The 12,521-nt window shown below is 45.8% G+C and overlaps 1 protein-coding gene across 2 annotated transcripts in view; it reads right to left on the reverse strand.

Moving 5' to 3' along the window:
* Window positions 1–246: 246 nt before the first annotated feature.
* Window positions 247–12,521, reverse strand: part of ADRA1A (adrenoceptor alpha 1A) — a 57,294-nt gene continuing 45,019 nt past the window's right edge. For both annotated transcript variants that reach the window (XM_081171746.1, XM_081171745.1), the window contains exon 3: window positions 247–3,004. In XM_081171746.1, coding sequence (XP_081027872.1) covers window positions 2,481–3,004 — 524 coding nt within the window. In that variant the 3' untranslated portion in view covers window positions 247–2,480. The remainder of the gene's footprint in view (window positions 3,005–12,521) is intronic.

Consider the following 12,521-nt stretch of genomic DNA (forward strand, 5'->3'; position numbering starts at 1 on the left):
TGCTTCAATTCAGCAGTAAAGAGCGGGTTTTTGCAGGAAATGCAGTGAGACAAACAGAAAACTGCTCAGACCCATGCCTAGAAACATGAGACAAGTGGAAGACCTCTTGGACTCATGCATTCTAGGCACAGGACAAGCAGAAATGTGGACAAACTCTGAATCTTACTGAATCACTGTTTCATGCACTTTCACTTCTGTTTCCTTGAGATGGCTCCAAATAACCATGTTCTCCAATCTCCAGCACACGATTTAAACAGATTGAATCTTTGATGTTGACTTGTGGCAAAGGCTGCCTTAAACCCTAGTCTTATCAATGGTTCAACAAGTATCCCCATAATGAATATCCCACATCACAGGGATCTGAACCTCTCTTTCATTGGTGCTCCACAATTCTGCAAGTGATAATTACAAAAGGCTGCCTTGCAGTGCAGTGCTGGCTAGTGCCCATTTGGACTGGTAGGGTGGAAGGCAGGGAGGCCAATGGCACACGGAGCCAGAACAATGAAAGGCAGAGCCAACTAATTCTGGTTTTGTCTCCATCTTCCTCCCTAATGACTTCTGCAGGGACTAAAGAGGAGGGACCTAACAGCACAGGCCTCCCCTTGGGGTGGCTGTATGTAAGAAGTCAGGCAGGTAGGGGCTGGCTGAGGGCAGTGCCCCATTTGCCCTCATGGACCAGTGTTGCAGTGCAACCTTGGGATATGAATCTCCACAGTTTCCAATTATTTCACATTGCACGCGTTCCCTAAGTGAGTGTGTATGACAACAATAATGGTTGGAATTCCCAAAAGGAAGCAAAAAGGGATTGAATGACCTGAAGTCTGTAGAGGTAGACTATTGAAGGGAGAGGTGTGGCCCAGGGATGGGATGGAGTCAAACAAGTACAAAGGAAAGGCAATTGGTGTTGATGAAGGGGCTGGGAATTGCCCCACAAACTCAGAGGGCAGTTTCTTGGCATCATTATTATGACAAAGGTACATTCTTTTGCTACAGAATATTTTCCACCATTACATGTTGCACTTCAAAAATGAATGTACCACAAGACAGGCAACAAAGAGGAACACAGAGAAGGTGAAGCTTCAAAACGACACACAGAGATTTTTGCAAATGCTTTTGGAATAAGGAAATGGTCCCTATGAGAGGGAGAGGAATAAGACCCACTTCACATCTGCACCACAAATTGTGGGAGCTGCTTCTCTTTGATGATGTCCCATGAGTGAATATTATAACTACATGCCCAGAACTAATCGTATGGATTAGTCCACTTGATTAGCACCCCAGAAGGAGGGAGTGTACTGGTTTGTTATCATTAGACCCCCATATGATTTCCTTGCCTATGTGATTGTAGTGTTTCCCCTCCCACATTTTGACCACATGGGATGAAGGAGCTGTTCTCAGCAAGTCTGCCATCCATATGAAGGGTACACAAGCTTCTGAACAGTTGTTGCCAAGTGCAGAATCGGGGCCAGGTCTGAGCTGTGTACTCCCTATTGCAAAGGTGGGAAAGCTCCCCCCCCCCTGCATCCTCGAGGGCTGCATTTCTCCATGGACAACCTTCCAGTGGCCACATGCCAGTAGTGGGCAGGGCCAGAGGCAAAAGTGGAGGGCGCAATGGCTGTGCCTTGACTTTGTGCAGTAGACCATATTCCAGCCACACAAATGTCCAAGGTCCCCTGTCCCCAGACCTCTCCATCCAGGCAAGCAAAAGGCATTATCACAGTTCAATGACATATTCCAGCCTGGCAAAAACAATTAAGGGATGTATGGAGCAGGGCCAACTAGAGGCCTGGGTGAAGGGATGCACCCCAGGAAGAGCCCCAAAGGCAGGTTGGAGAGGCCTAGGGGGTTGCATTCTGCTCCTGGGACTGAAGTCCCCCACCCTTACCCTTTTGGTGTCTTTTAAGCTATATGGTCCAAAGTTTCACAGGACTGGAATCAACAAAAAGAAAGGAGTCAAGTTAAAAGACCATCACATTTCTCCAATTAACTCATGGTTCTGCCTTGTCAAATTCCCCCTTTAGGTGTATGAAGTTACTCCACGACATAAAAGCTGAGAGCCAGAAAGAAGTTCCTGTGTTGAAACCAATAACAGATATTCATAGATCTCTATTGTAGGACACGCCACAACACTTTCCTCCACCCCACCCCCAAAGTTAAGAGCGCAATGGATAAACAATTGTAAATAAAACTAACTGAACCTCAGAGCCTTGAATTAGCAAGGAAATAATAGCAGAATCTCTTGAAGAAGTCCAGCCTCAAGTGGTCCCATTTCTGAACCCCACAGATTTCACCTTGCCTGAGATTCCCTCAATAACTTGGATTCAGTCGAAGCTCACGTGCATTGTTCTACGTTAGCATCATTCCCTTGCTGGCATTCTCCCTTCTGTATTACCCCATTAAAAGCAGCCCCCTCCTTGGGTTGCCCATATTGAAGTACTGCATGTAAACCTCTTCTGGTCCCACCGGAATGATGGATGCCTTTAAATATCCTCTCCGTTATCGCTGACAGAGACAGTGTGTATTTTAATGGTGGGCACTTTCTGGTCCTTTGCAATGTTTTCCCCTGATGTTCTTGCACAGCAGCAAACCTGCAGGAAACCTTTGCTCTTGACTTTGGCTGTCACACAGCTGGCCTTATCCCTGGAGGCTGTGCTCTTGGTGGACACACTTTGCATGGCCGAGAAGAGCTTCCACTCGCAGACACCGTCCGATTTGGAAATCTTATAGAAGGTTTCTCCGGAGCCGACAGGGATGCGGACAACGTCTTTTGGAGCTTCGGCAACATGGTTGCTTGCATGATTGAGGTTGAAGCTAAGGGAATATTTGTTGGCTGAATACCTCCGTGGTGGGAGGCACTGGGCCCTTAGAACATTCTGGAATGCCTTTTTAAACTCTTGACTTGAACAAGGGTAGATGATGGGGTTGATGCAGCTGTTCAGGTATCCCAGCCAAAATGCGATTTTAAAAATTGTCTCTGAGGGCTTGCTCTCGGGAAAGAAAGAACCTGGAATTGAAAATATATGAACCATTACTGGAAATAATAGAAGCACAATTCCTGATTATCAACTAGTTAAGAAAAAAAGTGATGGCAGGGGATAAAGTTTTTGATTGTGCCCACCAGACCACATTATTCAATTACGTCTCTGGAGAAAAAGATGGCTAAAGCTCAGCTTCTAAGTCCTGTTTATTTCACTGCGGGAGACTGAAGCACATGCATGACTCTCTCACTAAAATGCTCTGCAGGGTGGGGTGGGGTGGGGAACAAAAATGGTGGGTCAAGAGGGGGAGTGAGAATGCATAGGGTGAGGCAGCAGAAACACAAACACAGAAACACAGGGGCAGCTGCTGGGCAGAAGAGAGACGGACACACACTCAGACACAGATACCCACCCACTTGTCACATAATCCCATATTGCGAAGGGATGAGTGGGTGGGTGGAAGGCGTCCCACTCCCAGAAGTACCTGTTCAGGTAATGAGTGTGCTGCAACCCGTTGATGTGGTGCTGGCACTCACCCTTCCTCTGGTGGGAAATGTTCTGTGTGGTGGCTGAGGGACACCAAACAAGTGGGGGACAATGAAGGTCAGCTGGGGGGATTAAGAACTACGGGGGGAGGCAGAAACACATATGGCAAAGGGGCAGCAAAGCCTCCAACATTACTCAGATGAAACAGGAGGAAGGAGAAATGTTGGAGGGTATGACATTGCTGGTACTAGGCACACACATTTCACAGAGACTAAATCCACAAATCTTGGTTACAGCTGGTGGTTAAGTCTGGAAAAAGGTAAACCATGAGCCAATGTTCATATGATGTTCAAATCCAGCTATGGCTTAGCTCAGCATGGTGCAGTAGCAAAATAGCTAAGGAGCAGTGAAGCAGCTGTGATCTCCTTCCTAGGAGGCCGCACACTTGCACATCCACACTAAAACATGTTTTGACTTACTGTGACATGCAAACCAGGCAGCTGATTGGCACCTGCTCCCAAGGGTTCAGACAGAGGACATTTCTGGGCTACCTGCAGAGGCCGGGGACTGAACCTGAGAACTTCTGCATGGAAAGCAAATTCTTTTCCACTGAGTTACAGTTCTTGTCTTCCCCAAATAAATTTCTGGTGAGTCTGATTGTTTAACCTAGCTGATGTATTCTGGATCAGTCAACGTTTTATAAGGCAGGTCCATGCATTATTTACTTAGCTACTCATTTCTTCAATTACTTCTTGCCTTCCCCCTCATGCCTTGTGGGATCGAACTATCCACAGAAATATATAAAAACAGCCTTAAGGTGGCTTACAATAAAATGATTAAAACTAGAATGAAATATAAATGCACTAATGAACAAACAGTGGAAGTCACATACATATTCCGTAACCTGGCAGCTGAAAAAGACAACTAATGCAAATAAAAAAGCTATTAAAATCAGATAATTTAAACAAATTGACTATCATAAACAGCCCATCAAAGGCTCCAAAGAACAGGACACGCGATAGCTCAGTTGCAGGGGTGGCAGAGTCCCCTGTTTGAAATCCTAGAGATAGATGAGATAGATGGACCCATAATCTGAAACTGATAAGGCAGTTTCCGTCTTTCTCATGCACCTGGAAAAAACAAAAGTGATGGTGCCAGAGCATGCATAACTGTGGCAAAACTCATCTCTTTCCAGGAGGGAAAGCAGCAGACATAGGACATCCCAGCTTCATGCCTTCTCCCCCAGCTCTCACAATGCCTGCACTCAACACATCATGGGTTTCCTCATCTCTGGCTGCCATTGGTGGGGAAAGGAAAGCACATGGCATAATTATGTCCTCAAGTGGTACACTACAGGGTCAAGGGAGTGAACTCAGTATAGGGGGTGCCCAAAGCACCTCCCATTCATTTGTCTGCCATTTAGGATGGCCACACAGAGAACCCTTTATCTGAAAGAGGTGGTTTAAAGCAGGTGGGGCTAACCCTTTTCAGGCAAAGGGCTACCTTAATTCCTGGTCAACCTGCCAGGGTTGGCATGTCAAACTGGGCATGGGGCAAGTATAAAAGTGGGTGTGGCCAAATAGTAATAATGGGTATGACCTTTTTTAAAAAAAGAAAATGTCATCTGGGGGTTGGTTGGCTGGCGCACTCTCACACACAGCTTTTGGCATAATGGCATTACAGCAGAGGGCCCATAGGAGCAGTCTATTAAAACAAACTCCCGCCCCCCTTAAAAACAGCAAAAATAATTATTGGGGGCCCAGTTGTATCCTTCAACTGTGATAATGCTTCATGCTTGCCTGAATGGAAGATGGAAGAAGGTATGTGCCGAAACCTGTGCCTTTTTTCATGGAACGTCGCCCACTGTAGAAAAGTGAGAGTCACATCCATTGATCTGCCTGCCATTGCCCCAGCACTGCCAACCACTGACATGGGGCTCCCAGAAGGTCCCCCATGAGGGAATGCTGCCCTCGGGCTGAAAAAGAAAGTGCTCAGGGCTGGCATCAGAGATGGGCATGGCTGGGCACCTGTCAAAACCCCACACCCTGGCAGGGGGGAAGGTACCACCACCAACAGCCCCCTCGATCTGTTTCTTTCCCCACTAGCTCATCTGTGTTGAGCTGCATATCTGTCCACCTTGTATATTTTGTTTACTTTGTACTAGTCATCCATTGCAAGATAGGAAGCAGAAATCTTTTCAAGCTCTGCTGCCTGGAAGCCTTTAAGGTGGAAATCACAGGGATCAAACATAGGACCTTCTCTGTGCAAAGCAGGCTGCATCCCACTGAGCTATGCCCCCCTCTTTCCACATCGCCATTGTCTCCGCCTGACTCTGCTGTTAGTGCTCCAAGGCAGTTTGTAATTTCAGCTGTGATTGAATTGCGAGCTTTTCTCCCACCAAAGTAATTAAAACGGGAAGAGCAAAGTGGCTCAAAGCCAAAACAGACTTCCGATTTCTGCAGCTAAAGCCAGGCAAAGACGAGTCATAGTTAGAAGTAAAATAACTTCAGTGAGAAATGTTTGTTCAGAGTGCTCACAATGCAAGAATGAGCCAGCAGCTTCTTCCACCCTTAATAACTTAGAGTTCAACCAGCATATAGCAAGCAAATGAATGGGAATGCATGCACCGTGCCACAATTGGTCAGCTCAAAACTTTAGAGGAGCACTGAGGTCTGAGACTGAAATAATCCAGGACATTCAAGATATTCTGGGGAAGAAGAAGAAGAAGAGTTTGGATTTGATATCCCGCCTTTCACTCCCCTTCAGGAGTCTCAAAGCGGCTAACATTCTCCTTTCCCTTCCTCCCCCACAACAAACACTCTGTGAGGTGAGTGGGGCTGAGAGACTTCACAGAAGTGTGACTGGCCCAAGGTCACCCAGCAGCTGCATGTGAAGGAGCGGAGACACGAACCCGGTTTCCCAGATTACGTGACTACCGCTCTTAACCACTACACCACACTGGCTCTCACACTGGGACACATCTGAAATTATATAATGACCTGTGTTGTAATTGGGTGGATGTACTGTATACAAGGAGACATGGGTGGCGTTGTGGGTTAAACCAGAGAGCCTAGGACTTGCCAATCAGAAGGTCGCGGTTCGAATCCCTGCAACGGCGTGAGCTCCCGTTGCTCGGTCCCTGCTCCTGCTAACCTAGCAGTTCAAAAGCATGTCAAAGTGCAAGTAGATAAATAGGTACCTCTCCGGCGGGAAGGTAAACGGCGTTTCCGTGCACTGCTCTGGTTTGCCAGAAGCGGCTTAGTCATGCTGGCCACATGACCCGGAAGCTGTACGCCGGCTCCTTCGGCCAATAAAGCGAGATGAGCGCCGCAACCCCAGAGTCGGCCACGACTAGACCTAATGGTCAGGGGTCCCTTTACCTTTACCTTTACTGTATACAAGCAGTGAGGCAGCACTGAGTTGATTTTTCATGATTTTGAGTCTCAAGGTTCTGGTCCCTAATATATTTGTTGGCAAACAGAGATCTTCTTTCTGAGCTGAAAGGGCATCAAACAGAGCTTGGGAACAGACAGAGAAACCGAAGGCCCCCAATATTGAAGTTGGGGCCCGAGACCCAGGCCCAGAAAAATGGAGGTCAAAGCAGCAGAGGGAGGGGGCAATGGAGAGCTGAGATTCCAACGTTTGTCACCTTCTCAAATAACACTCAGACACCACCTAAGAAACCCACAGAGCCCAGGAGGTTTTCATCTAGGGAAGGGGAACTGACACTTGCCTGGTGCCATAATAGATTCACAGCTAAAACCTTGGTATTCTCAAGATGTAAAGCTGGTGACATGGACAGGTGTAGTGATGCTGGCACTATGGGGAGACCGCCAGAGAGCTCCCTGTATTGACTTAGCAGGCACCAGAAAGATTGTAATATCCCCACATGGAATTTGGCAAGATGGGACAATAAGAAAAGCAAAGGGTTTATGACTCATACAAAGTGATGGATAGTGGCTTTGTAGAATATCTTAAGCAGTTTCATGTAATTTGGCTGCAGGAGACTCGGGTGGAAGAGATGACGATGCAAGGATATGCTATCTACTCCCAGCCAGCTATTAGAGTTAATAGCAAGGGAAGAAGAAGGGGTTGATTGACTCTCTGTGTCTTGACAAGTCTAAATGTGAGGGCAGAGGAAATAGGATCTCTCTCCCCAGAGTTCCAAGTGGTCCAGCTGTCCAGTGAAAATGGGTTTAAAATACTGTGTGCCAATGTTTATATACCAGTTACAGGCTCCGTCCACCCTGGGAGCAACATATGGGCTTTGTTAGATGCCCAGTTAGAGAAATTGCATAACCAATCACATTTGGCTACATGCTGACATCACTATGGGCAAACTTAGCAACTGACACCTGGATGAGAATGATAACACAATGCAACTTAATGGATCAGATGTGACTACATGTTAGCTTCACTTAGGCAAAATTGTGGTGTACATTAGGAGAAATAAGATTGCTCAGCTGGTAGAGTGTGAGACTCTTAATCTCAGGATTGTGGGGTTGAGCTCCATGTTGGGCAAAAAGATTGCAGGGAGTTGGACTAGATGACCCTCGTGTGGCCCCTTCCAAATCTACAATTCTATGATTCTGTGAAATAATGTCAGTTCAGAGTCAAAGCTATTGTTACAGTAACAGGAGAATACTTTTGAAATTATAACTCCCCTCCTTCCCAAAACATTCCCAAAATATAGGGCCCAAATCCATCAGTCCTTGAAATACTTTAGCTGAATTCTATGCATGAAATCATACGTTCTCTTTGGTATTCTGCCAAAGCTGGCAGAACAAAGTGGTAAAGCTTTCCCTGGACTGTACCATTTCAGGCTGCACATGAGATTTGGATGTCCCTTCATAAAAACAGCAAATAGCTGCTTGTACATTGACAGCATGTCAGGCAAAAGTGTTTTTATGATGTGCTATTTGTATATGGACAGGGAACCCCACAACATGAGAGAGCATTTGAGCACGCTTACACCTATGCACTAATCTGCAGCCTGGAGTAGCAGATTTCTGGAAAACATTTGTCACTTAATTCTTTTCATGGTACAATCTGGTCTTGACATCTGGGCACTTTGTGAATCCAAAGGGGAATGAAAAGGCTGTTCTCTTATGCAGAGTTGACCAACTCCTGTGAAGTTAAGGTCAGCCCTGTGGCCTGACTGTAATAGTTGAACTGCAAGTCCGACTGGGAAATTCTAGAGCATGAGCGAGACTAATTTGATATGGGTCCTAATCAGATTTCAATGAGTCAGAGGAATCCAGCCTGAGACTTGGAGAAGTTCACATCTTCCTTAGTGGTGAGTTTCCAGTAACGTATCAGAAATTCTGCCTTAGTGGTCAGAGGCCCACTGGAAAGCGATGCTCCTCTTCAAAGAGCTGTACTTGACAGTGGGGATCACTGACTGATAGGAATGTTGGAGCATATTGGAGAAGAAAATGGAAATGGCAGCTGAAATTGCCAGTGTTCACTTATTTGTCCCATCTCTGGAAGAGAACTTAGTCTAGTGAATACAATAGGTATTCATCGTTACTGTTGTGTGCAGTCCACAAATGATGTGCGGCACCCTTTTGCATTGCACCTCCTTTGCACTGAAATGAATGGGGTGGAATAATGTAATGACAATTTAATCAATGTCGACAAGGGTGGGGGGAAGCCAGTACAAATTAAAATGGCCCAGTGGTCTAGAAGGGCCCCTGCCTATCTTGCATGTGTTTTATATAATTCTTAATGAAATATATGTTTCATGTTCAATGCATGCACAGTTCTGAAATATGGCATGCCATGAATTCAGCATTTCCAAGTATTTCTGACTCTACATGTACATTTGCCTAGCCAGTACAATGCAGTCTCATCTTAATTACACACGATCACATTTGTATGTTTTCATAACTGAACACCCTGCAAACACAACAAAGTTGTTGTGTGATATATATTGTGTTAAGTTACACATGCAAATTTAATGTTTAAAATGTATGGCTAGTTCAGCAATAATCATGTGGGTGCTTATATTATTTATATTAGTCATTAGGATCTTAATATTCTCTACAGGGATGAATATTATCATATTTATTATCAACATACCAATGACAGCACACACGTGTAAAGATTTCTAGCTGTTCTACCCAGTGGCGTAGCGTGGGGGTGCAGGGGGGGCCGGCCGCACCGGGCGCAACATCTGGGGGTTAGGGTTAGGGGGTGCAAATCCACGGGTTAGGGGCGCAAATCCACGGGTTAGGGGGCGCAAATCCACGGGTTAGGGGGCGCAAATTACTTGCCTTGCCCCGGGTGCTGACAACCCACGCTACGCCACTGGTTCTACCCTTGGTGGGGCCCCCGGAATTATTCCCCACCCTGGGGCCTGAACTCTTTCTCGGTGGCCCTGAATGTAATTTACAGTAGAATAGAATCATAGAATCATAGAATCATAGAGTTGGAAGAGACCACAAGGGCCATCGAGTCCAACCCCCTGCCAAGCAGGAAACACCATCAGAGCACTCCTGACATATGGTTGTCAAGCCTCTGCTTAAAGACCTCCAAAGTAGGAGACTCCACCACACTCCTTGGCAGCAAATTCCACTGTCGAACAGCTCTTACTGTCAGGAAGTTCTTCCTAATGTTTAGGTGGAATCTTCTTTCTTGTAGTTTGGATCCATTGCTCCGTGTCCGCTTCTCTGGAGCAGCAGAAAACAACCTTTCTCCCTCCTCTATGTGACATCCTTTTATATATTTGAACATGGCTATCATATCACCCCTTAACCTCCTCTTCTCCAGGCTAAACATGCCCAGCTCCCTTAACCGTTCCTCATAAGGCATCGTTTCCAGGCCTTTGACCATTTTGGTTGCCCTCCTCTGGACACGTTCCAGTTTGTCAGTGTCCTTCTTGAACTGTGGTGCCCAGAACTGGACACAGTACTCCAGGTGAGGTCTGACCAGAGCAGAATACAGTGGCACTATTACTTCCCTTGATCTAGATGCTATACTCCTATTGATGCAGCCCAGAATTGCATTGGCTTTTTTAACTGCCGCGTCACACTGTTGGCTCATATCAAGTTTGTGGTCAACCAAGACTCCTAGATCCTTTTCACATGTACTGCTCTCAAGCCAGGTGTCCCCCATCTTGTATTTGTGCCTCTCATTTTTTTTGCCCAAGTGCAATACTTTACATTTCTCCCTGTTAAAATTCATCTTGTTTGTTTTTGCCCAGTTTTCTAATCTGTCAAGGTCGTTTTGAAGTGTGATCCTTTCCTCTGGGGTGTTAGCCACCCCTCCCAGTTTGGTGTCATCTGCAAATTTGATCAGGATGCCCTTGAGTCCATCATCCAAGTCGTTGATAAAGATGTTGAATAAGACCGGGCCCAAGACAGAACCCTGTGGCACCCCACTAGTCACTCTTCTCCAGGATGAAGAGGAACCATTGATGAGCACCCTTTGGGTTCGGTCAGTCAGCCAGTTACAAATCCACTGAGTGGTAGCATAGTCAAGACCGCATTTTACCAGCTTCTTTACAAGAATATCATGGGGCACCTTGTCAAATGCCTTACTGAAATCAAGGTAGGCTATATCCACTGAGTTCCCTGCATCTACCAGGCTTGTAATTCTGTCAAAAAACGAGATCAGGTTAGTCTGACATGACTTGTTTTTCAGAAATCCATGCTGACTATTGGTGATCACAGCATTCCTTTCTAGGTGCTCACAGACTGTTTTCTTAATGATCTGCTCCAGAATCTTCCCTGGTATTGATGTCAGACTGACTGGGCGGTAATTATTTGGGTCCTCTCTTTTCCCCTTTTTGAAAATAGGGACAACATTTGCCCTCCTCCAGTCTGCCGGGACTTCGCCTGTTCTCCAGGAATTCTCAAAGATGACTGCCAGTGGTTCTGAGATCACATCTGCCAGTTCTTTTAATACTCTTGGATGCAGTTCATCTGGCCCTGGAGACTTGAATACATCTAAACTAGCCAAGTATGCTTGTACTATCTCCTTAGTTATTCTGGGCTGTGTTTCCTTTGCTGAATCATTTGCTCCAAATTCTTCAGGTCGGGCATTGTTTTCTTTATCGGAGAAGACTGAGGCAAAGAAGGCATTGAGGAGTTCAGCCCTTTCTGTGTCCCCTGTTTGCATTTCACCATCTTCTCCTCTGAGTGACCCCACTGTTTCTTTGTTCTTCCTTTTGCTATGAACATACCCATAAAAGCCTTTTTTGTACATAAATTAGTTATGTAATTAATTTACAAAAGTTATATAATTTTGCCACAGTGAACAGTGAAAAAAATATTGTAGTTTTTGGCAGAAGATGTACTGCAGTGGAACAGAAATGGCGCTGCAAGTAGTGACTATAGGGCAGAATGGAGAATGGTGCCTTATTGCTTCACTATTGACTGATCTCAAACAGAGCCAACCCAAAGGTGAAAGATTAGATAGAACACATACCATTCCATGTATAGAAACTGACTGGCCACTGAATCTTACTCCAATACTGGTAACAGAACAGTACCTACTACATTAAGGTAGGTTTTTTGGGGGTAGGGAGTAGGCAAGAGTACATACCATACACAGGCTGTCATCCAACAGAGGGAAATAACTGGGAGGTTTAGGAGTGACAGCCAGAGGGCTGTTGCAGCTGCTTTCCAGCATCTGCCACTTGAGGCAGTTGCCTCACTCTGCTTTATGGGAGAGCCTGCCACAACTCCAAATTTAGGAGCATTAATTTGGAAGCTATTACTTCCTGATACGCAAGAAGGAACATAGTTCAGTAATGATGAGGTTACTGTTGTTATTTTGCCTCAAAGTCTTCATTTTGGAAGAGTAATATTCATCTAGAGCAGGGAAGGGGAACCTGTGACTCCTCAGATGTTATTAGACTATGACTCTCAACATCCCTGGCAGGGGCTGAAGGGGGCTCAGAGCACAACACCATCTGGAGAGCCATCAGTTCCCAACCATCATCCAGGACTCCGGGCTATAACCCAACATTCCCCAGCATATTTTAAAAAGTTTTCAAAAGATTTACACCTTTCATCATGTGCTTGTGTTGTTCCAAATATAACCCGGTTGCAG

The sequence above is a fragment of the Podarcis bocagei genome, assembly GCF_964188305.1.
Source record: "Podarcis bocagei genome assembly, chromosome: 15".
Taxonomy (NCBI): domain Eukaryota; kingdom Metazoa; phylum Chordata; class Lepidosauria; order Squamata; family Lacertidae; genus Podarcis; species Podarcis bocagei.